Source organism: Dipodomys ordii, unplaced genomic scaffold (genome assembly GCF_000151885.1).
Source record: "Dipodomys ordii isolate 6190 unplaced genomic scaffold, Dord_2.0 Scaffold77, whole genome shotgun sequence".
NCBI classification, from domain to species: Eukaryota; Metazoa; Chordata; class Mammalia; order Rodentia; family Heteromyidae; genus Dipodomys; species Dipodomys ordii.
In genome coordinates, this window is record NW_012267293.1 from 5,509,626 (window position 1) to 5,534,550 (window position 24,925).

Consider the following 24,925-nt stretch of genomic DNA (forward strand, 5'->3'; position numbering starts at 1 on the left):
GGGCTCGCCCCGCTGGAGGGGGGCGCTGCGTCGCCGCAGCTCGCCGTGGCGAGGGTTTAGTCTCTTCTGTGAGTCGAACTGTCCGCCCGAAGCTAGAGACGGCGGTCGTCGTCCCGCGCGGGGCCGGGCCGGGCCGGAGCGCTCTGGGCGGGTGGTCCTTCCTACCCGGCGGCTCCGGAACTGGAGGGCGGCGACCGACCGGGCTGGGATTCGAGGTGAGGAATCGCGGTGCAAAGTGAGTGTGTAACGGGCTCACCGGAGAGGTCGGAGAGGAAAGGTGCCGAAGGGGAGGATGGGAAGCAGCCTCAGAAGGAGAAAGCGCGGGTCCGTAATGAAGAAAGGATGCTTGGCCGGGCGCCCGTGGCTCACTGTCATCCTAGCTACTCAGGAGGCTGAGATCCGAGGATCGCGGTTCAAAGCCAGCCCGGGCAGGAAAGTCCGTGAGACTCCTATCTCCAATAAACCACCAGAAACCCGGAAGTGGCGCTGTGGCTCAAGGGGTAGAGCGCTCACCTTGACCTGAAGAGCGCAGTGACAGCACCCAGGCCCTGAGTTCAAGCCCCACAACCGGCCAAACAGAAAAGGAAAGGATGCTGAGCCCCGCCTACCGTGGAAATGCACACTGAAATTACGTTGCCCTCTCGGAATGGAAGGCTGTTGAATCCCTGTGGTGTCACAGAATGATACCTTGCGATTTCTCCTTTAAGCTTCGCCTTGTACCGAAGATGCACCGCCACAAATGGAGTGTATGTAAAACAAGGTTACTCCTTGAAGTGCTGTCACAACAAAAGTGTGGAAATAGCCCCAAAAGTGTAAAAAGTTTTTTTTTTCCTTTGTCCGTCGTGGGGCTTGAACTCTGGGCCTGGGCACTGTCCCTCAGTTCTGCAGCTCAAGGCAAGTGCTCTATCACTTGAGCTACAATGCCAATTCCAGTTTTCTGGTGGTTAACTGGAGATTAGACTGGAGATAGGACTTTTCTGCCCAGGCTGGCTTTGAACCATGATCCTCAAATCTCAGCCTCCATAGGTGTGAGCCACTGGCGTCCTGGCAGCTTTTTAGATATAGACACCCAATGAAGAAAATAATTATGTATTGCTTTGGAAAGAGTCCTTGATTAAGTGAATAAAGCACGGTGCTGAAGTAGATAACATGTACACTGGGAGAAGATTGGAAGGATGTAGAAATTTAATATAGTTGGCTCCCAAGAGAAGGGAGAGAGAGAATGAAAGCAAGACTTGTCTAAATTTAAGGTTTTATTTACTGAAAAGGAAACAAGCCCCAGAGTGGAAAGCCAGTTGAAACATATCAACTCTTAAGTCAAATTGGTTTCAACTCAAGTGTTTAAACCAGTGATATAGTAATATTATTGCTATGTTTACATTGTAGCACAAGTATTTTAATGTTATTTTGTATAAAGACTTGCCAATAATGCTTGGTAAGAAATGTATGCATTATCCTGCCCATGTAATTGTAACCCCTCTGTACAGTATGTTCACAAAAAAAAATTAAATTAAAAAAAATAAAGACTTGCCAATAAACAATAAAAAATTAGATACATAAAAGACCACAGAAGTTCAACGGGAAAAAAAAATAAAAAAAATTAAATTCAAAATATTAATTGGGACATGTGATTTTTTTCTTTTGCTTGTCCTGGGGCTTGAACTGAGGGCCTGGGCATTGTCCCTGAGCTTTTGCTCAAGGCCAGCACTTTACCACTTGAGCAACAGTGCCACTTCCAACTTTTTCAGTTTATGTGGTACTGAGGAATCGAACGTGGGACTTAATGCATGCTAGGCAAGCACTGTAGCACTGAGCCACATTCCCAGCCCACATATGATTTTTTTTTTTTAAGCAATATGCTGGGGTTTGAACGCTGGCCCTTGTGTTTGCTAAAGCCTACCACTTGAGCTGCACTACTATTGTTTCTGTCAGGCTCTCTAGCAAACTTTTTTTGCCTGGGCTGGACTCAGACTGATCTTGAAGGTCCGAGTAGTTAGTTATGGTTGGGAGCCACTGATGGCTTGGTTTATAATTATAATTTGTAAATATTTTTTTAAGTGCTGAGGATTGAATCTGGGTCCATTTATATGCTAGACAAGTGCTTTGCCATGGACACATGATTTTAAAGATTAAGTGTCCTAAAATGCCTGGATAAGGGGCAAGAGAGGATAACGAAAGAGTATGATCAAAGCATATTATATGCATCTATGAAAATGACATGTTGCTGGGTGCCAGTGGCATACACCTTTAATCCTAGCTACTCAGGAGGCTGAATTTTGAGGATTGCAGTTCGAAGCCAGAAAAACCCATGAAATATCTCCAATAAACTACTTTGAAAAAGCCAGAAGTGGCGCTGTGGCTCTAGTGCCCAGGCCCTGAGTACAAGCCCCAGGACCAGCAAAAACAAATAGACAAACCAGGTGCTAGTGGCTTACATCATCTGTAATCCTAGTTACTCAGGCAGGTATTCAGGATTCAAAGCTAGACTGGGAAAAGTCCATAAAAACCCAGAAGTGGAGGTAAGGCTCAAGTGCTAGAGCATCAGCTTTGAGTGAAAAGCCACACAAAAGTACAAAGCCTTGAGTTCAAGACTAGTGCCAACACATACACAACCAGTCATAATGAAACTCATTTTGTACAATTAAAATATGCTGTTTGAAAAATAAAACCTTTTTTAATGTCCAAGTTCTGTGTACTGAAGGGCTTAGAAGTGACGGTGAACAGCTGTCCCTGCTTGCCAGAAATGGAAGGGTTTTCCAGGGGTACTGGACTTTCAGGTGAGAACTGTTCCAGATAACGCAGGAGTTTGGTCCCCTAGTAGAAATGAGCACCCAGTATCCACATCTTAGTTTCCTAAATTACATTTCCTGCTAAAAATATTCAGGACTTTTTGGAGAATTAACTGTTTCTACTCTTAGGGGAGATGAGTGATTTTGTGCTTGAACACAGAGTAATATTTTGGTTGGGCACACCAACAGGATTTAGGAGAAAAGACAAAACATCCTCCGGGTAGATTTCAGAGTAGAAGTTGGCTAGGAGAGGAAGAGACAAAGGAAAATAAGAGAACTTTGGGGGAGAAATGGATACGCTCTGTATCCTGGTTACCCAGGTGTGCATTTCAGAATTCATCAAACAAGCAACAAAATGGACTTCGATCTTTTATGTTTGGGGCTTTTTTGTCATTGTGAAGAGAGCACATCTTGTAGTGGAGCCATCTGGTGGTCGGTCATCTGAGCCAAAGCTTCAAGCTTCATAGAATAACCTCTAACTTCCAGAAAATACCGGGGAAAGTGTCCTAATCAAACCTACCAATACTAACAAAAGTATTACAGAAAAACTTTGTAAGTCTATAAGCAATAAATATGGATTGAATAGCGGGTGAAGCCTACTGCAATATCTTAGAATCAATATCCAGTCAGCTTCAACATATCATTTCAAATAAGGTATCAAGTGTAATGGAATTCCTGTCATAACTTTCACCCACTGTTAAGTTACACTTATGTAAAATAAATCGGTCTTTAATATTTGTCCTATAACTTAAATTCTTTCTACATTGATTTAAGAATCCGTAAGATATGAATAGGAAGCATTTAGCTCATCTAGCTGCCTCAACGAAGTACCATGGACTGAGTGACCTAAGCAACAAATGTCTCAGTTCTGAAAGTGGGGTGAGAGCAGCTGGGCCTTGCCGCTCCTCCCACCTGAGCCGGGGGACTGTGCAGTGCCCTGCTGGGAGCCATGTTCTGGCTGACAGCGCCTTGATTTTGGGTCCTACTATCTTCAGACAAGGGGGCGAATTACCCACTAGTATGAGCCAGCTCTCCTCCCTCCCTCCCTACTTCCCTTTCTCCTCCCCTCTCTCCCTCTTCTCCCTTCACAAGTTTGCTGTGTTACCCAGGCTAGATTCAAACTCAGCCTCCAGATTTTAAGATTACAGGTGCGGAAAAAAAAAAAATGGGGCTGGGAAGGTGGCTCAGTGGTAGAGTGCTTGCCTTGCATGCATGAAGCCCTGGGTTCAATTCCTCAGCACCACATATGCAGAAAAAGCCAGAAGTGGCACTGTGGCTCAAGTGGTAGAGCGCTTGCCTGGAGCTGAAGAGCTGAGGGACAGTGTCCAGGCCCAGAGTTCAGGCCCCACGACTGGACCCCCCCAAAAAAAAAAGTTTACAGGTACAGCCACCATACCTAGCTAAAACAATGTTTCTTGTCAAGCATGATATTGGGATTTGAGGCAGACAAAATGAGTCTTCTATGTCAAAAAGAGTATTTTTTTGGGGGGGTCGTGGGGCCTGAACTCTGGGCCTGGGCACTATCCCTTAGCTCTTCTGCTCAAGGCTAACACTCTACCACTGGAGCCACAGCACCACTTCCAATTTTTTCTGCTTATGTGGTGCTGAGGAATTGAACCCAAGGCCTTATACACACAAGGCAAGCACTCTACCACTGAGCCACCTTCCCAGCCAAAAAGAAATCTTTTTTTATGAGTCTAAAAGTACTTCTTTTTTTCAATTGCCTTTGTTAGCCCAGCCTACCAGGTGCCAGCATCACCCCCTATGTTCCTCTTCATGTGACCACTGATGCTGCTCTCCCTATTTCTAACACTATGGCTATGGCCCTGATAAGAACCTTTAAGGGTAAGGTTCAAGGAGTAGAGCACCAACCTTGAGCAAGAAATCAAGCAGGAGCTTAAGGTCCTGAGTTTAAACCAAGCCCCACTACAAGAAAGAGAGAGAGACAGACAGGCAGAAAGAGAGAAGGAGAGAAGAGAAAGGAAAGTGAGAAGGAAAGGAGGAGGATTAAAACCTAAAGTTAGGGTGAGTATCATCTTTTTTTTTTTTTTTTTTGGGTCCGGTAGTGGGGCCTGAACTCTGGGCCTGGGCACTGTCCCTCAGCTCTTCAGCTCAAGGCTAGCGCTCTACCACTTGAGCCACAGCGCCACTTCCAGCTTTTTTCTTATGTGGTGCTGAGGAATCAAACCTAGGGCCTCAGGCATGCAAGGCAAGCGCTCTACCACTGAGCCACCTTCCCAGCCCGTGAGTATCATCTTTACCAAATAGTGTTGCTCAATCTGTTGCTCAGGTGAACAGCTCTGGCTGGGACCACAAGAAGCCTCTCTAGGATGCTGAGGAAGACTTCCCTTTCTGATAGATGAGAGGTATACAGTCTGGCCTCAAACTCACAACCCTACTGCCTACTTTCTGAATGCTAGGATTATAGGTGTATGCTGCTATGCCCTGCCAGGCCTGCCTTATTGCCTCTTAGTAGACTTAGGAAGGCTGTGATTCTTGGCCACAAGAGCCACTGAACCCTAGGATTACATGATATTGGAAAATCAAATCAGGCTGCCGAGAATGCTGACTCAAGGTTGGAAAGTCCCTGGACCACAGCTGACTTCACTGCGTGAGTTTCCAGGCATACCAGTGATTGCTAGTTGTTGGACTTTTTATTAAGTAAAATGGAAAATTCCTCATTTAAAACCACTGTCTGTCATGTTTCCTTGTACACATAGCCAAGCACATTCTAACTTACACAGTCAGAAAAGAGCAGCAGTTACATAACGTACAAGCTGAAGAACATGGCAACAGGCCAGCATACTGGGCCACATCTTTTAAAGGTCCTATGGCAATATGCTCTATTGCTGTGGTTTTTATATTATGACACACAAAGCCCACATTATTAGCAGTATGGTAATGCAAACATTTGAAAACCAATATTTGCTTCCAGAAAACCAAACTTTTATAAGAAGCAGACCCAGCTACATAAAAAATTCAAGGGTAGCTGGGGGCCAGTGGCTCATGCCTGTAATCCTAGCTACTCAGGAGAATGAGATCTCAGGATTCTGGTTCAAAGCCAGCCCAGTCTGTGAGACTCTACCTCCAACTAACAACTAAAAAACTGTAAGTAGTTCTGTGGCTCAAAGTGGTAGAGTGCTATCCTTGATTGAAAAAGCTCAAGGATAGCATCCATGCCCTGAATTCAAGCTCTACAACCAACCAAAAAAAAAAAAAATCAAGGCTGGTGCCTGTGGCTCACACATGTAATTCTAACTACTCAGGAGGTTGAGATCTGAGGATTCCAGCTCAAAGCCAGCCTGGGCAGGAAAGTCCATGAGACTCTTAGCTCCAATTAACCACCAGAAAACCAGAAGTGACACTGTGGCTCAAGTGGTAGAGCACTCATATTGAGCTAAAAGGAAAAAAAGGGGGTAGCAGAGAATTGCACTTCAATATACTAATGCTTGTTAAGTCTGTTTAACCTGATAAACCATAGGTAAAGCCTTGTCAGATGGAACACCTTGGTGAAATACCTTGTAATTTTTATTTTTTAGTTTAATTTTTTTTGTCAGTTCTGGGTCTTGAACTCAGGTCCTGGGCACTGTCCCTGAGCTTTTTTTTTTTGGGGGGGGGTCCGGTTGTGGGGCCTGAACTCTGGGCCTGAGTGCTATCCCTCAGCTCTTCAGCTCAAGGCTAGCGCTCTACCACTTGAGCCACAGTGCCACTTCCGGCTTTTTTTCTCTTTGCTTATGTGGTGCTGAGGAATCGAACCCAGGGCCTCAGGCATGCAAGGCAAGCGCTCTACCACTGAGCCAACTTCCCAGCCCATGTCCCTGAGCTTTTTGCTCAAGGCTAGCACTCATCACTTTGAGCCACAGTGCCACTTCTGGCTTTTTCTGTTTATGTGGTACTGAAGAATCGAACCCAGGGCTTCATGCATGCTAGGCAAGCACTCTACCACTAAGCCACCTTCCCAGCCAACCTTGTAATTTTTAAAAATAAGAAATGAAAACCCATAATCTCACAATATAGTACATTAAAAAGTCATATGCTTGCTGGGGGTTTGTAGTTGGATCTAGAGCCAGCATGGTGTCCAAACACAAGACCAAATTGTCCAAGAACCTGCTGCACATGAAGTTCATGTGAAGGGGATTGGATTCAGAAACCAAGAAACAACTAGAAGAGGAAGAAAAGATCATTAGTGAAGAACACTCGTATTTGGATTTGCCAGAGCTTAAAGAGAGGGTTTCATATTAGAATAGCAGAGTTTCTTGTCACATGAAGATCTTCTGTATGGAAGAAGGTCATTCAGAGGATTTAATCCTGAAGTTGAGAAATTAATGCATCAGATGAATGCTAAGAACAAAGCAGAAGAGGAAGAGGAAGATGGAACAATTTGATGTGTCCGATGAAGAAATGACCAGAAGATATGAAACCTTGGTGAACACAGTTGGAAAAAAATCACCAAGAAGTGGGATCATACCAATTATGAAGAACATGAAAATGGAAACATAAAACCAAGAAAAGCAAAGATGTTCTTAAAGCCCTGTGATTAAACTGAATGCTTTAAAGGAGAGCCCAAGGTATCCTTCAGAAGCAGAATATTTGGAACCTTGGCATTTTCTATAGTTCATATTGTAATGTTTATTTATAAAGAAATACATAATTTTGGAAAAAAGTTACATGCTTATTGACAAATTGCTAATTTTACCACTGAAGATTGCATATCTAAACTACTTTTTTTTTTGTCATTCATGGGGCTTGAACTGTGGTCCTGAACACTGTCCCTGAGCCCTTCAGCTCAAGGCGAGTGCTCTACCACTTGAACCACAGCACCACTTCTGATCTTCTGGTGGTTAATTGGAGATAAGAGTCTCACAGACTTTCCTGTCCAGGTTGGCTTTGAACTGCAATCCTCAGATCTCAGCCTCCTGAGTAACTAGGATAACAGGCATGAGCCACCAGTGCCCAGCACAAATCTAAACTTCTGACAGAACACTACTGGACTTTGGGTGGATTATTGTTTTAATATTGTCCATGCAGATGCCTTCTGCAAGTACTTGTTAGGAAACCTACAGTCCTCCAATCCTAACTACTTGGAGGCGAAGATCTGGGGATGGAATGTCAATGCCTTATCTCAACAGAAAAGTTCACAAGACTCCATTTCAACCAATGTCACATTAGTGAAGAAGCTTAATGACTAGGCACAGTGCCTTGTGCCTGTCATCCCTGTGACTCTGGGAAGCACAGATAGAAAGCTGCAGTAGTAGCCTGGATATAAAGTGATACCCTAGCCAAAAATAACAAGTGCAAAAACAGGCTGGTGTAGTGGCTCAAGTGGTAGAGTGTGGAGAGCTGCGGGAGCCGCGACCAAAGACGGCTGCAAAAGCAAAAATGGCAGGGCCGCGTGGTGCCGCTGCGACCTAAGATGGCGCGGGCTCCCGCCTTCCGTCTTCCTGGTGATGAGTGCTCTCTGTAAAAAACAACTCCTTATATGGCTATGACTTGGCTCCTAGTTTGCTTCCGTGTTTGCAGCCCTATCGGTATATGCCACATGGCGCTTCAGGATTGGCCATCCAGGAGGCTTATACCGGGAGCGCGGGGGCGGATGGGGAGGAGAAGCAGGAAGAAGAAGGAAGAAGCGGGCAGGAGAGAAGTAGGAGAAAAGAAGCTGTAAATAAGGTCCTGAATAAACCGTCTGAAAGAAGGACCTGTTGTCGCGTCATCCTTGCGGGTCGAGGCGGTCGCGACAGTAGAGTACCTGCCCTATAAGCATGAGTTCAGTTCTAATCTCAGTACCACCAAAAAAAGAAGGAAGGAAGGGGAGGGGATTCCAATGTGTGGCACTTTGATATTCTGAACTAGAAAAACATTCTCATAACCAAAGAATCTCTGATCTCTCTTTGATCCTCTCTCTTCCAAAGCACAGAGACAGGCGTTCCATGATGTTTCCTTCCAGGCACAAAGACTATGCCACCAAAGAAGAGCACAGTTATCTTCAGTCTTCTTTCCCTAGCCAAGAAGGACTTAACATGTCACAGAGGAAGATTTATAGCATACACCAGACCCAGAGAGGTCACTGCGTGTTCTGAGTTGATTCACATCAAGAACTCATGCTTGACTTTTGCCTATAGACTCCACTTACCTTTCCCCTACGAAGACCATTTAGGTGCCAACCAGATGGGACTCCCTTGGAATTGGTATTTTTAAGATCCCTATACTTATGTACTTCAATAAATTTATAATGAGAACTGGGATGCAGTCTAGCTACATCCTTAGCATGTGTGAAGACCTGAACTCTACTCCTAGAACCAAAAATAAACAATTTGTTATGCATTTCTCTTGCTGACTTATCCTTTATCATGGGGGTATTAGCCATGACCCTTTATGGTGAGTGGGGAAAAAAGCAGCCCTGTTCTTCCTTACAGGAACGTGATAACTTGTTTTTATCCATTGCTCTTTTCTGCCTTTATTAGGCTTCCTTAGATGTTTACCTTAGCCTGGTGAAATCCTGGTCTCCACCTTTCTTTTTGTTCTTTTGTTCTGTCCTTCCTCTCCCTCCTTACCCTCCCTTCCTCCATCCCTCCCTCCTTTCCTTTCTTTTGGTGGTATTGGGGTTTAAACTAAAGGCCTCATACTTGTGAGGTTGGCTCTCTACCACCAAGCCATATCTTTACAAAGTGAAGCTTTCAGTATTCATTGATCTTTGTATTTGATCTTTTAACTACAATATAGGGGTGTTTCTTCTCTGATCTTTCCTGTTTTGTGTTCTATAAACCTCTACTTCGATGACCCTCTCTTTCCAAGGTTGGGGAAGTTTTCTGCTATTATTTTCTTCAGTAGGTTATCTATGCCTTCAGTCTGTGTCTCCTCTTCCTCCTTTCCCTTCTCCTTCCCTTCCCTTTCCTCTCCCCCTTTCTTCCTCCTCTTCCCCCTCCCCCTTCTCCCCTCCTCCCTCCCATGATTTATAGGTTTAGTATTGAGATTGTATCCTACAGTCTTGTAAATCCATCTATTTTCTTAGTGATTTTTCAATATCTAAATGATTGCTCTAATACCTCTCATTTATCTGACATCCTGTTTTCTATTCATCAAACTTTCAATGGAGTTTTTCTTCTTTTTAGTTTGACCTATTGAGATCTCATAAGACTACAATTTGCTTTTTTAGGATTTCCATGTCAATTGAATTCCTCTTTCATATCCTGCATTGCCTTCTTTATTTCATCCATCTGTTTCTTTGAATTTTCTTTGAGCTCAGTTAGTTATTTGAATCCTTTTGATTCATTCAGCTGCTTATAAATCACCTCCTCCATTTCACTAGTGAGTTGTCATTGTTTTTAAATTTTTTCTTTGAAATTTCTTCCTCTTCACTACCATGTAAATCTTTTATTGTGGAGTTACTGCCTTTTGAACAAGGAGGCAAAATAAAAGCGAGGCAGTTAATGAAGAGCTGAAAAGATCTCTTTTCCAAGAATAATAGTTTTGAAACACCAGTCCACTTTACATTTTTGCCTTCTTCAATTTTTTTTTTTTTGGTTGGTTGTGGGGCCTGAACTCTGGGCCTAGGCGCTGTCCCTAAGCTCTTCAGCTCAAGGTTAGCTCTGTACCACTTGAGCCACAGCACCACTTCCAGCTTTTTCTGCTTATGTGGTACTGAAGAATCGAACCCAGGGCCTCATGCTTGCAAGGCAAGCACTCTACCATTAAGCCACCTTCCCAGCCCCCCTTCTTCAATTTTTTGTCTGTAAAAACTAACCATAAATGCTGGCACACAACTATAATCCTGTCACTCAGGAAGATTGTGAATTTGAAGCAGTAAGACCCTGCCTCAATAACAAACGCCAATCTCCTTTATTTGGCTCAAGGGAATACTCAATGCTTCCATAGTCCCATTAGTAATTTTTTTTTTTGTCGGTCAAGGGGCTTGAACCTGAGCTCTTCAGCTTAAGGCCAGTGCTCTACCACTTGAGCCACAGTGCCACTTCCGGCTTTTTCTGTTGTTTATGTGGTACTGAGGAATCAAACCCAGGGTCTCATGAATGCAAGGCAAGCACTCTACCACTGAGCCACTTTTTTTTTTTTTTTTTGACAATCCTGGGACCTGAACTCTGGGCCTGGGCACTATCCTAAAGCTCTTCAGCTCAAGGCTAGCGCTCTACCACTTGAGCCACAGAGCCAATTCCGGCTTTTTCTGCTTATGTGGTGTTGAGGAATTGAACCCAGGGCCTCATGCATGCAAGGCAAGCACTCTACCACTAAGCCACCTTTCCATCCCTCTCATTTCCTTAATGCCTTTTCTCCATTAAGTCTTTAATGAGGGATCTTACAGAGAGATCTGCTGGATTTTTTTTTTGTCGTGGGGCCTGAACTCTGGGCCTGGGCGCTGTCCCTCAGCTCTTCAGCTCAAGGCTAGCGCTCTACCACTTGAGCCACAGTGCCACTTCCGGCTTTTTTTCTTTTTGCTTATGTGGTGCTGAGGAATCGAACCCAGGGCCTCAGGCATGCAAGGCAAGCGCTCTACCACTGAGCCACCTTCCCAGCCCCTGGATTTTAAATATAGAACCTTTCTCTTTTTTTTTTGGTTGGTTGTGGGGCCTGAACTCAGCCTGGGCACTGTCCCTCAACTCTTCAGCTCAAGGCAAGTGCTCTACCACTTGAGCCATTATGCCATGTCCAGCTTTTTCTGCATATGCGGTGCTGAGGAATCAAACCCAGGGCCTCATGCATGCAAGGCAAGCACTCTATCACTGAGCCACCTTCCCAGCCCAGAAAAACCTTTCTAAACCCTCCATTTTGTTATGGTTTCCACAGTTCACTGCCAGTGTGATTATACTATAAACTAGGGTGGGAAGAGTCAGATTGGCAGTCAAAGGAAACTCTTAAGAATCTAGGGCTAAAAAAAGAATCTAGGGCTTCACTGAGGTTTGAGAGACAAATGTATTACAAGGGACAAATGGTCCATGGTCAGAACAGGGGAGTAATACCAAGCTTCAGGTCCAAAAGTAATGACCCATGTTCTATGCAAGATACGAAACAGAATGCCAATCAGAAATTGAAGAGACAGCAAAAAGTTGGGAAGTTATAGGGGCAGGAGGAGGGGGGAAGTTTCAAAACTTGAACTGCCTACAAACAAGGCAGGGTTAAATTCAATCTTTTGGAGTGTGAGTTCCAGTCCATACTTACTCTTACCTAGACCACAGAAATGGTACTGGTGAGTGAGATGCCAAATTGGGTGTGTTTTCTTGTCCAGTCATATACACCATTATTTTCCTGTCAGTGAGTTATTTGCTGGCTTCTTTAAGCAAATGTAATATTGACAGTAGGATTTTATGGCAAGGAAACTGCCTGAGAACAAGCCATGTATTAAATAAAACAAGACAAGCAAGCCGGGCGCTGGTGGCTCACGCCTGTAATCCTAGCTACTCAGGAGGCTGAGATCTGAGGATCGCGGTTCAAAGCCAGCCCGGGCAGGAGAGACCGTGAGACTCCTATCTCCAATAAACCACCAGAAAACCGGAAGTGGCGCTGTAGCTCAAGTGGTAGAGCACTCGCCTTGAGCTGAAGAGCTGAGGGACAGCCCCCAGGCCCAGAGTTCAAGCCCCACGACCAACAAAAAAAATAAAAATAAATAAATAAATAAAACAAGACAAGCAAAGCTCCTATATTGGGATTTCAGTTGGAGCTGGATGACTTCCGCTTAGGCTGAAGGGAAACAGCAGTGATTGAGAGGGGATCAGGCTACAGGATGGGGTGGCAAAGTTTGGTAATTTATCCATTAGTCATGAGCATGGTTGCAAAATAGGGGCAAGCAGTCTTCTTTTTGTGTGTGTATGTGTTTTTTAAGCTAACTGACAGTGATGATTTAACTTGGGAACTTTGAGTTTCTCCTCTTGCTAATATCAGCATCTTGCATAAATGTTCTAGTTGAGGGACTTTAGGTGCCTGAGTTGCTGGGAAAGCAGAAGGGTGGGGTAGGAAAAACAAACTTCTGTTCCGATAGACAACAGGCCAATTTAATCCTGTATAATGGACAAAAATTTCCTTAAATGCTCAACATGTCTACATACAGAGCTGAGTAAAGTCTGATTCAGTGACAGATATAATATGGAGTCTTTTATCCTGTTTTATCCATCAGATAACTGTAAGCCCTAGAGTCAGTATTCATAGCAAAAGTGGACAAGTTTCTGCAAATTAACCTGGGCAACCAGTACCATAATCTGCATGTCAGACATGTTAGCTCGTGGGAAACGAATAATGTATTGCCCCCTTGTGTGACCTCCAAAATTAGTGATTGCCAAGTTAACTGAGAGCAAGTAAGGCTAGCTTATTTAGATCCTTTTATTCACTATAGTTCCCCCTCATCTTTGTGTGTCATTTAGTCAGCCATCTTGAAACTTACTAGATTTTGTTTGATCTAGTCATAGGGGCTTATAATCTGTAAATTCTAGCCTTGTTTACCCAATCTTGTATCTTATGACAAAGTTGCTGAAAGCATGCTTTTAATGGGTAATGGGTTAAGGGCCCAGAATTTGCCTTTCGTCCCCTGGGTGGCTCTTGTTTCAAGTCACCTTTAAATCATTAAAAGCTTCTATATTTCACCAGCTGTGAGGAATATCCATATAGACAGATGGAAAAAACTGATTTTTTTTGTCACATGTTGTAGCCAATTACTTCCCCTTAAATTTGTCTTTACTCTTTTATTTTTTTTGGGGGGGGTCGGTCATGGGGTCTGAACTCTGGGCTTGGGTGCTGTCCCTCAGCTCTTTAGCTCAAGGCTAGAGCTCTACCTCTTGAGCCACAGCACCACTTCTGGCTTCTTTTTTCTGCTTATGTGGTGCTGAGGAATCGAACCCAGGGCCTCAAGCATGAAAGGCAAGCGCTCTACCATTGAGCCACTTTCCCAGCCCAGACTTTACTCTTTTTATATAAGCTTAACACTCCCCCCTCCATAGAAATGGAGGTTTTTCAAATTGCATCTTTTAGGACTTCAACATTCTGGATAGTAATCTTTCAGGATTTTGATTTTAAGGATCTTGTCCTTTAGGAATTTATAATACAGGTTTTTTTTAAAAAAATATTGTGGACTCTTAATATTAGGAATTGTGGCAGTGGGAATGGACTTCCGAGATTTTGATCAATGCTGGATATCAGATGTTCTCTTTTAGGTTCCTGCCAAAGTTTTGTGATACAAAGAAAAAGAAAAATAAGAAATGTAGCTAATACCATTCTTTTAATGACCAGTGCTTATGCCCAAGCAGGTGGAAATATTGCTGTTCAGAATATGTCACAAAACTGCTATTTCTCAATTCACTCATTTTCTCTTTAGTTAACAGAATTCATTGTTTTCAGACCAAAAATGTGCAGAGCTAAATCAAATATTCCTTGGCCTCTCTTACGGTTAACTAGAAACTTGTACCTAAATTTGGGCCCATGAGCACTGAGTAGAATTGACTTAGTAAATCTACTACAAAGGATCCTTAGAAGAATCTCTTTTCCTCCCCACTGCCTGGATAAGCTATAATGGATCATGAGGTAACTCTAAGTCAGAGAAGCAGGCATTCCTGATGGCTTCCCAGGACTGCCATCCCTGGTGTAACTTCTTGTTTCACATATGCTACACATAATAGACTCTCCTATGTTTAAGACTGGCTGGACTTCAGTTACTGGAATAGGAGAATAATTAATAGCCAGCTCAAAATGCTTTCATCTCAATCCACCACTGGTTGCTTCCTCCAATCAACGTCTAGACCATGGTGGACCTCAGCATGGCTGTGGAACCATAGGACATTTATGTAGGGGAGATGAGCAGTCATGGTGCCTTGATATTGCAGAGGGCACCTGGAGGTGGCTGAAGGAATTTGGAACAAAACTAGTCAAGTGTTTTCCTTTGGGCCACTTGAATGTAGTACTCCTTTCCATCCCACCTAACAACAAGAAAACAAAACATGTTTATTAAGCGTAATAGAAAAGACCTCAATATGACAAATGTCTTTAGTTCCCATACTCCAACTACCTATCAATGCTGGATGCTCCCATACCCCAACTACCTATCAATGCTGGATGCTCCTAGAATTGAGGCAGTATTCTGGCAGGATGCTGCTTTTGGTAGTTATGATACAAGAGATATTCTCTACTCCAATATGTGTTACTTGTTCTAGAGGGCATTTACTAGGGGTCACATTAAGTCCCAAAGAATCATCTATAGAAACAAGAAGTACATTAAACCACTCTGACCAGTCTGTCTCTTATTGAAATGAGGTTTTTAGACACCAGGCCTGAACTCTAGGAGGAGTTCCTTGGACATCACATGCAGCCACTTGCCCCCTTATGCCAAATAAAAAGATAAGGTAGGAGCTGGGAAGGTGGCTCAGTGGTAGAGATTCCTCAGCACCACATAAGCAGAAAAAGCTGGAAGTGGTGCTGTGGCTCAAGTGATAGAGTGTTAACCTTGAGCTGAAGAGCTGAGGAACAGTGTCCAGGCCCACAGTTCAGGCCCCACCAATGACAAAAAAAAAAAAAAGGTGCAGCACGGAGAAAGGTATATTACGTGACAGCCATGAGAAGACCACTTCAATCTGCCTTCAGCCACCCTCAGGTATACAGACATTGGCCTCATGTTGAGTAGGGAGAACCAGAGGCTGGGCCTGAGAAAGATATGGATGAATAAGAGTTCCAAGTCACACATATGGCCTGATTGACTCTTACTTCTGTCTTTGTCTCTGGGGATGTTATTACTTTACCACCTGAGAGAAGCAAAACAAGTGGGTGGTCTGTACCAAGATTTGGGGCTGGTATCTTCCAGAAAAAAAGTTGGCATTGCCTGTCTGAAGGGGTAATTTGCCTTTTGTCATAGATTTTTTTTTTTTCTGGAACGAGAGAGAATGGTTCAGATCAAAGAGCACAGACATAAATGTAAAGTGTGTGTGTGTGTGTGTGTGTGTGTGTGTGTAGTCCCAGCTTTTAGTTGATTCACAGGCTTGGCAATAACATCGTTTAGGTTCATTTTACGTCACGGTTCCATTTTGTTCTCTTATTGTTCTTCTGTTGTTTCATCCTTCAAACTGTTTTTTTTTTTCTTTCCAGTTGCCACAGTATGTATTGCTGGGAGTGATACATCACTTCCTAACTTGCCTGTGTCTCATGGAATTAGTGCCAGTCTACCACACCCAGAAAATGGAGTGCTTGATCTCAGCTACATGTATTTCAACTACCTGGAACTGATGTTAACCCTTTGAGGATAGCCATTAAACAAGTTTCAACCTGAACTTCTCTGTTTTATTTTTAAACAGTGCTGGGAGTTGAACCTAGGCCTTGTTCATGCTAGGGCAGTATACTGCTCATTTTGATTTTTCTTCTTCACTCCAACACATACCCGGACTTCATTCTCCTGATGTCTGTAAACGAGTCTTTTTCCTCCCAATTTGACCTTCCATTCCAATTACCCGACGTCTAAGTCATCCCTGGGTGGAAAGCCAAGGGTGGGTGAGGGCACTAAAAACTCTCTAGCATCTGCTCTCTGCTTCCTTTGATATTGGTCTATCCAATAAAGACCCAGATCATGTCACTGGCAGGACACGGCTTTTAGGGAGAAGCCACACAATTCAGGATTGTTTTTTAAGTGGTCTAGAAACCATTGGCCACTCACAGTTCATTGGACTGTAAAGACAGCACAGGAAGTAATTTCCGTTATATGCTCCCGAGCTGGTTCAAAGAAGTCCCTGTGAACCAGACACGCCGCTGACCAGGAAAGTGTGAGCCTGGCGTTCCATCCTGTTCGACTGATCAACTGTGCGCGAGCTGTACGCTCTTCGGGAGAGTTCATTGTCACCTGGAGTCGACGCCACGAATCCCAAGGGCAAATTAAAGACAGATGGAGGCCGGTTCTGCAGCGCAGCCCCGAATTCTCGGTGGCAGCCGGCAGGGCGGGCGGCGGGCGGGCCCGGAGCCAGCTCGCTGGCAGAGCAAGGTCACCAGGGACAAGAGGGCTCCACGCTCGGCCTGGCCCTACACCTCGCCGGGCGGTCCTGACGAGCAGCTAGGTCCCACCGGCCCCAAGCACGGTCCGGGGGGTCTGAGGGCGAGCTGAGGCCATGCGGACTTTTCCAGTAAAGGACTGGGAGGCGCCCTGGCCGCAGGAGAGCGCGGGAAGCGCGGCCCACAGACCCCGGCTTCCCGGGGAGGCCGGCGGGCGGGGCCGGGGCCGGGGCGGGGCCGGAGGAGGGGCGGGGCCGGGGCGGGGGCGGGGCCTGCGGACCGAACCAACTCCGAGCGGGGGAGGGTCCGACCCTCTTTTGGGAAACGCGCCTGAGCGCCGCCACAAGTTGGCACCGAGATGCCGCGACCGCGGCCAAGCTTGCGGTCCCCTTTCCAGTGTCGTCCGGGCTGGCAGCGTGGGGGCCGCGGCGGGCAGGACACGCCCCGACTTCCCCGCGGTGCCCCCCACGCGTTGGGCGCGGCGGGAAGGGGGCGGGGCGGGGCGGCGCGGTCCTGGCGCGCGGCGCGGACGCCGCGGTTAAGAAGCGCGCCTCGGAGCGGACGGTGGTTAGTGTCCCTGGGAGGCCGCGGGTCGGAAGCGGCGCTATGTGGTACCGGGTGGCGAGCAGGTGAGCGGCGGGCGGCGGCGGGCCTCGGCCCGGACCCTGGGGTGAGGGACGCGTGGCGGCGGCGTTGGCGGGCGCGCGGTTCCGGTCCCGGTCCCGGGCGAGGGCCGGCGGGGGAGGGCCGTGGGCGCCGTGGGCCCGCAGGGGACGCCGCGGGGGACTGCGCCCGGCGCGCGCGTGCGCGGACGCGGAGCGCTCCCGAGCGGCGGGTGACCCGCCGCCTCTCTGTCTCCCAGCGCGGGCCGGAGCCTGGGCCCGGCCCTGGGCGCTCTGGGCTCCCGGCAGAAGCACAGCCTCCCGGACCTGCCGTACGACTATGGCGCCCTGGAGCCGCACATCAACGCCCAGATCATGCAGCTGCACCACAGCAAGCACCACTTGGCCTACGTGAACAACCTGAACGCCACCGAGGAGAAGTACCAGGAGGCGCTGGCCAAGGGTAGGTGCCGGGTCCACCCGCAGCGCCGCACACCCCGCGGGTTTCCAGGCACCCAAGGCCGCCCGTGAGCCTTGCGTGGACGGGTGGACGGCCCCTTAGTATCTCAGAGAACAGCGGAGTCGAGCCTCCTGTGACCCCTCGGGAGCGCTGGTGAGCTGTAGGACCGTGCACGACACAAGCTCGGTGTTGCCTGTGTGCGTTTAAAATCCAGCCTGGTTATGTAATGTGCTCTTGGGACTGCCCGGCCTCAAGGTAGGTTTGCCAGCCGCTGGCGGGAGCGCTTAGAGGCCTGTCCACTGGCGGCCTGGGTCACACAAGTGCCCTTGGGTGGCGTCCGAAGTGGGCTGAGTTGTGGCTGTAAGCAACTCAGTGCCGTGGTGCCTGGGCAGCAAGTGGGAGAGGCAGGTGCTCTCCCCCCCTCCCCCCCAATCTGGTGCATTGCAGGCAGTGGTCACTGGGACAGAGAGAGGGAAGGGGAGTGCTGGGCGTTTCCCACAGTCCTGGGAAACTTGGAGATGCCCACTGTTTGCTCTGAGCTGCCCCTTGCAAGGGGATTTACTCCGTGTGGGAGAGGTAGAGAGGCTGGAGTTAGCATTGTGATAATCTTTTAGCGAGCTGTGGAACACGTCAGGCCCCTTTAGACTTGACACTTCTTGATTTAACTTAGGGGTCAAAGTTCACAAGGAAAAGTACCATTTTGTAGGAACACAGATAGTGGTAATTCAATTACAATATAATATAGAGCTCACTTTTTTTTTTTTTGTGGGTCGTGGGGCTTGAACTCTGGGCTTGGGCGCTGTCCTTGTGCTCTTCAGCTCAAGGCGAGCGCTCTACCGCTTGAGCCACAGAACCACTTCCTGTTTTCTAGCGGTTTATTGGAGATAAGAGTCTCACGAACTTTCTTGCCGGGGCTGGCTTTGAACCGTGATCCTCAGATCTCAGCCTCCTGAATAGCTAGGATTACAGGCGTGAGCCACCGGCTCCCGGCTTTTTTTTTTTTGCCAGTCGTGGGGGCTGAACTCTGGGCCTGGGTACTGTCCCTCAGCTCTTCAGCTCAAGGCTAGTGCTCTACCACTTGAGCCACAGTGCCACTTCTGGCTTTTTTTGCTTACGTGGTACTGAAGAATCAAACCCAGGGCCTCATGCATGCAAGGCAAGCACTCTACCACTGAGCTACCTTCCCAGCCCTAACTTTTTTTTTTTTTAAGAGCTCACAACTAGTAGTATGTGGACTTATGTTTGTACCTCAGAAGGGAGATGTATAAGGGAATTAGATGTTTTAATGTCTATGCAAAATTGTATATTGTCCTTTTAATCCGTTAGCAGTGTGCACAAGAAAATAATTGATAGCCGTGTTTGAGTCTGTATTGCTTCATAAGCCACATAGTAGGACTTTTTGTTTTTTTAAAGGTTTGTTTACTGAATTTCAGGCACGTGAAATTTAGAGGTTTTCTTAGACAGTGACTAGGGACATCTAGTGGAAGCATGTGGTATTTCAGCAGGATTGTATCTAGGTAAATGGCTAAGCAAGTAGAAGAGGAAGTTACCACATTCTGGAACATTTACTTGCAAGAATCAGATGAATCTTGATACGGGAAAAGGCTCTCATTCAGTAAACAAATGTTTGAAGGATGTGGTCATGGTGATGCTGGGGAATATCCAGTTGTGAAAGTATTTCCTGCAAGACAACATCTGACACCTGGGAACTCTGCTCAGTACTGGAAAAGCTCAACTGGGGGCGTGGCTCTGTGCTGAAAAAAAGTGAAATCATCTTAATCTCAGTTCTTGTGGCCTGAGAACCCCTTTATTTAATGAGAGCCAATGGAACAAAATCCTTACATTTTATTATAATAATACTCCATTGCTTATTTGTACGAGTACCTGTAGAGCCACCTTTTATTTCAAAATTATATTTTTGAAATTACTCAAAGGTTAAAATTTCCTGTTTAAAACTTGTGGGAAAAAGAAATGTACAAGCAAAATAGCATCATGATTCCATCACACGTACTTTACTAACATAATTTAGTCAACTTTTAGTTAGAAGTTGTTAACTTTTTTCCTTTTTTGGGGGGAATCTTTTTGGGGAATCCAACCCAGAGCTTCATTGAGCTGGAAAAGTGTTCTACTCCTGAGCTATATCACTAGCTCTTTTTTTGGGGTCAGTCATGGGGCTTGAAATCTGGGCCTACGCGCTGTCCCTCAGTTCTTCAGCTCAAGGCTAGCACTCTACCATTTGAGCCACAGTGCCACTTCTGGCTTATTTTATTTTATTTTAATTTTTTATTGTAAAGATACTATACAGAGGGTTACAGTCACATGAGCAAGGTAAGGAGTACACTTCCCATTGAGCATTGTTACTCCCTCCATTGTTTTCAGCCACCTTCCCAGACCCTCTTCTTTTTTTTTTTTTAATTAAAAGAGGTTTTCTCTGTGAGACAGAGTCTCAGGTTGCTTTGGCTGGCCTTGTGGACTTTCCTGCCCATCTTGCCTAAGCCTCTGAGTAGCTGAAATTACAGGTGTGCCTCATCACACTCAGCCTTAACTTTAACTTTATTGTATTTGAGGAAATAAAACTTGAACTGAAACCAAAGAAAATGTTGAATTTCAGAGGTGTTTCTCGCACCCTCCCCCACCCCCCTGTAACTCAGGGCCTAGGCACTGTCCCTGAGTTCTTTTGCTCAAGGCTATTGCTCTGCACTTTGAGCCACAGCTCCACTTGCAGCTTTTTGGTGGTTAATCAGAGATAAGAGTCTCATGGATTTTCCTGCTTGGACTGGCTTCAAACCCCAGTCCTCAGATTTCAGCCTCTTAAGCAGTTAGGATTACAGGCATGAGCCAGTGGTGCCTGCCATAAGAACAAGAATTAAAAAAAAAAATATGTGTGCCTTTTACATTTCAGGAGATGTGACGGCCCAGGTAGCTCTTCAGCCTGCCCTGAAGTTCAATGGTGGGGGCCATATCAATCACAGCATTTTCTGGACAAACCTCAGCCCTAATGGTGGTGGAGAACCCAAAGGTTGGTCTATGCTTATGCCACCATGTCTGTTTTTGTGCACAGTAGGATTTTCTTTTTCTTATTGGTCCCTGAACCCAGGGTCTCATGCATGCCAAGCATGTATTTGCTTTTGAGTTATACTCTCAGGAAATAGCTGATTTTCTTTTCTTTCCTTTTTTTTTCCAGTTTAAATATAGTTATTTATAGTTTGATTTACAAAATATGTTCAGTGTGCATACTTGCATAGTAAAAGAATGAATCCTGAGTCAAGTGCCAGTGGCTCACGCCTATAATCCTAGCTACTCAGGAGGCTGAGTTTTGAGGATCACAGTTCAAAGCCATCCCGGGCAGGAAAGTCCATGAGACTCTTATCTCCAATAAAACCAATGGAAAACCGGAAGTGGTGCTGTGGCTTAAGTGATAGAGCGCTAGCCTTGGGCTGAAGAGCGCAGGGACAGCGCCCAAGCCCAGAGTTCAAGCCCCACAACCAACCAAAAAAAGAATGAGTCCTGAAGGGAATTTTCAGCTAAATATGAAGTTTGAGCTGAACTCAAGTTCAGCCACTCTTTGTTGAAACATACATATTGTTGAATTGGATATATTTTGTCTATGCAAAAGCTATGTAAATGTGCCTTTTATTAAAACAAAATGTAAAGTGAAGGATGAAAATACAGGTTTTTAACTTCAATTTGATTCTATCTTTAAAATTTTTTTATTGTGAAAATACCATATAGAGGAGTTACAATTACATGGGCAAGATAATGAGTACATTTCTTATCAAGCATTGTTGCCTCCTCCTTTGTTTCCCCTTCCCATCCCTTCCCATCCCTTCCCACTCCCACCCCCGTTCACCCCCCTAAAATTTTTTTATTTTAAAGGTGATGTACAGAGGAGTTATAGTTACGTAAGTCAGGTAAAGAGTACATTTCTTTTTGGACGATGTCAGCCCTTTCTTCGCTCTCCCAATTTTTCCCCTCCCATCCCTACCCATAAGTTGTATAGATCATTTTCATCATAGTGCCTGGTGAATACCATTGATGATGATGCTTCCTGATGTATATAATATTTTATAATGGTTTATATCTGGTGTGTGTGTGTGTGTATATATATATATATATGTGTGTGTGTGTGTGTGTGTATATATATATATATATTTTTTTTTTTTTCAATAGGGGAGCTGTTAGAAGCCATAAAGCGTGACTTTGGCTCTTTTGAGAAGTTTAAGGAGAAGCTGACGGCGGTGTCTGTTGGTGTCCAAGGCTCAGGGTGGGGTTGGCTTGGCTTCAATAAGGAGCGGGGACAGCTCCAGATTGCTGCGTGTTCAAATCAGGATCCACTGCAAGGAACGACAGGTTTCCTCAATATTTTGTAAAATAAGCATGTATAATTTTGTAGATCATTCACCCTTGTTTGTTCTATAGAGAATTAGTGTCCATTCAAACAACCATGCACTTAAAAAACTAAAGCTTGATGGGAGCGTGTGGCTTATGCCAGTAGAGGCTCTGATCTGAAGGGTTCTGCTTAAGGTGAGCCTTGGCAGAAAATCCCACAAGACTTTGTTTCTACAACAGGATCCAAAAAGCTGGGCTTAGGGGCATGACTCAAATGGTGTATCGCCAGCCAAACAAGTAAACCAAATGAAGCATGATACCCTGAGTTCAAACCCCTGAATAAGCAAAAAATCCCCAAACAATAAAAATACCAGCCAACCAACAACCCTAAAGCCTATAGTAGATAAATAGCAAGATAAAGAGGAAAAATGTATAAATTGAGACTGACTTTGGAACCTGTGATTTTCTCTCTATTCTGCTGAACATTTATGTTAAGCTGGGATCAGAACTCAGGTCCCCAGACTCCTGCCTTCCTGCGTTTCTTTGGTATATGAAGCTATTTGATTTTGAAATGTTAGCCTAGGATCAGCAAGTTCCCATGATCCTAATTGAATTTGAAACTTAAAAAAAAATGTCGCTGAAGCCAGGTACTGATAGCTCATGCTTAATTAAGTCTTAGATACTTAGGAGGCTGAAATTAGAGGTTCAAGGTTCAAAGCCAGCCCAGGCAGATGAACCTGAGAGCCTCTTATCTATAACTAGCCAGCAACAAGTCAGAAATGGAAGTGTGGCTTAAGTGGTAGAGCACCAGCCTTGAGGGAAAAAGCCAAATGGGTGTGGGTCTTGAGTTCAAGCCTCAATACTGGCACAAAAGAATTTCCATTCTTTTTTTTTTTTCCTGTCATGGGGCCTGAACTGGGCCTGGGTGCTGTCCCTCAGCTCTTCATCTTAAGGTTAGCACTCTACCACTTGAGCCACAGCACCACTTCCAGCTTTTTCTGCTTATGTGGTGTGGAGGATTCAAACCCAAGACCTCATGTATGGTAGGCTAGCACTCTACCGCTGAGCCACTTTCCTAGTCCGAATTTCCATTCTTAAGCAGATTTCCAATTATGTAAGAAACAAATTATTTTGTAGAGGGTAACTTTGTGTGTAGAGTAATAAAAGTTGAGAGAGACAAATTCATGTTTTGCTCTTTTCCCTTTCTATCTGACAGGCCTTATTCCACTGTTGGGAATTGATGTGTGGGAACATGCTTACTACCTGCAGTATAAAAACGTCAGACCTGACTACCTGAAGGCCATCTGGAATGTAATCAACTGGGAGAATGTAGCTCAGAGATACATGGCTTGCAAAAAGTAAAACACGATCATTGTATTGAATGTGTCAAGTTCTTTATGACTATTTTTGTAGTAGAGTATGAAATATACTAATAAATATTATAGCATTTGTTAATGTTGCTTATCCACATTTTTGATTAATGTTATACATAATTTCATATTTTAAAATTGCATTATTACTCCACTCTTTAAGAATGTAAAAGCTCTGTAATTTAGTCTTGACTGAACACTTTCTCGAGAGCCATTATTGAGAGGAGGTTATAGCTGTTATCATAAAACCATCAAACCTTTTCCACCCTTGTATTTTGAAGCCTGTAAAGAAACCTTCTTATTCCTATTGTATTGCAGTTTTACAAAGTCCAGTCTTTTGCCTAAGTTGTTTAGCAGTGATGTAGAAAATGGAGCATTTCCCCTCTCTTTTAAGAATTGCCCTTTTTACTAGAGATCCCTGGTCCTGCTAGGGCTGGACGTCACCATGGCCTTCATTTATGGTCACGTGTACCCATGGTAACACCATTTTGCCACTTAAAAAAAAAATGTAACGGGCTGGGGAGGTCACTTAGTTGTAGAGCTCTTGCCTGACATGTGCAAGGCCATGGGTTCTATCCCCAGTACCACAGAACAAACCAATCCTTCAGAACCTGAGTGCTAATTGAGAGGAGATAATTGTGTGACTGGATTTTTCTGTAAGTAGAAATACAAAAAGCTTTAATAGGAAGCTTGCTTTCAAACATAGAAGGATATGCGAAATAGAAGTGTTCAGAGTGCAGATTTGGGCACACTTAAGTGCTTTCCCTTCGTTCAGTCTTCTCAGTGTACCTCTCATCCAGCCCTGGGCTGGATGAGGTGGCATCTGGTAGAGGCAAATTAATCTTGGGATGGAGTCCAGTAGTGTGTCTCCTTGAGAAGTGTTTGCTTTCAAAGACATTTTCACTTATTCTGTACTTTGTGATTTTTTTTGTGTGTTTTGTGTATAGCCTCTACACCATCTTTATGTTGTTTTTCAATAAAGGGAACATTCTTCCCCCAGTAAGTGATTCAGCAATTATGATGTGCCTGTGTCCTTTTTACATGTGTACTACCACTGTGTAGCAGGGACTCTACTGTGTGGCTCAGCATTTCCTCATGTCTCATCATCTTAATTACCTTTAAGAGCTGAATAATATTCTATCAATTGGATATTTCCTGACTTATTTTATAGTTCTAAAAATCTCATTTATTTCATTTTTTTTTTTGGGTCCGGTCGTGGGGCCTGAACTCTGGGCCTGGGCACAGTCCCTCAGTTCTTTAGCTCAAGGCTAGCGCTCTACCACTTGAGCCAGAGCACCACTAACGGCTTTTTTCTTTTATTTGCTTATGTGGTGCTGAGGAATTGAACTCAGGGCCTCGAGCATGCAAGGCAAGCGCTCTACCACTGAGCCACCTTCCCAGCCCTCTCATTTATTT

General features: G+C 45.0%; 1 protein-coding gene, 1 long non-coding RNA gene and 1 pseudogene across 3 annotated transcripts; all 3 read left to right on the forward strand.

Moving 5' to 3' along the window:
- Positions 1 to 86: 86 nt before the first annotated feature.
- Positions 87 to 16,033, forward strand: LOC105991833. The gene is made up of 3 exons (XR_001175374.1): positions 87 to 215; positions 5,080 to 5,155; positions 15,858 to 16,033. It is a non-coding gene; the product is annotated as an uncharacterized LOC105991833 (long non-coding RNA).
- LOC105991832 lies at positions 6,861 to 7,351 on the forward strand (annotated as a pseudogene).
- A 1,267-nt stretch (positions 16,034 to 17,300) lies between the features above and the next one.
- Positions 17,301 to 24,525, forward strand: Sod2 (superoxide dismutase 2, mitochondrial). 2 transcript variants are annotated; one of them, XM_013024558.1, is made up of 5 exons: positions 17,301 to 17,377; positions 17,611 to 17,813; positions 20,713 to 20,829; positions 21,981 to 22,160; positions 23,356 to 24,525. In XM_013024558.1, the coding sequence occupies exons 1-5, from the start codon at positions 17,355 to 17,357 to the stop codon at positions 23,499 to 23,501; spliced, it is 669 nt and encodes a 222-aa protein (XP_012880012.1). In that variant the 5' UTR covers positions 17,301 to 17,354; the 3' UTR covers positions 23,502 to 24,525. The 2 variants fall into 2 exon arrangements, with proteins under 2 accessions (XP_012880012.1, XP_012880013.1); XM_013024559.1 differs by having other exon boundaries at positions 21,981 to 22,151.
- Positions 24,526 to 24,925: the final 400 nt, after the last annotated feature.

Excerpts from the sequence above, each read along its gene's own strand:
- Sod2 (XM_013024558.1), top strand. The coding sequence starts at position 17,355 with ATGTGGTACCGGGTGGCGAGCAG. Across the intron at positions 17,378-17,610 it reads TGGTACCGGGTGGCGAGCAG|CGCGGGCCGGAGCCTGGGCC; the intron begins GTGAGCGGCGGG and ends TCTGTCTCCCAG. Across the intron at positions 22,161-23,355 it reads TCCACTGCAAGGAACGACAG|GCCTTATTCCACTGTTGGGA; the intron begins GTTTCCTCAATA and ends TCTATCTGACAG.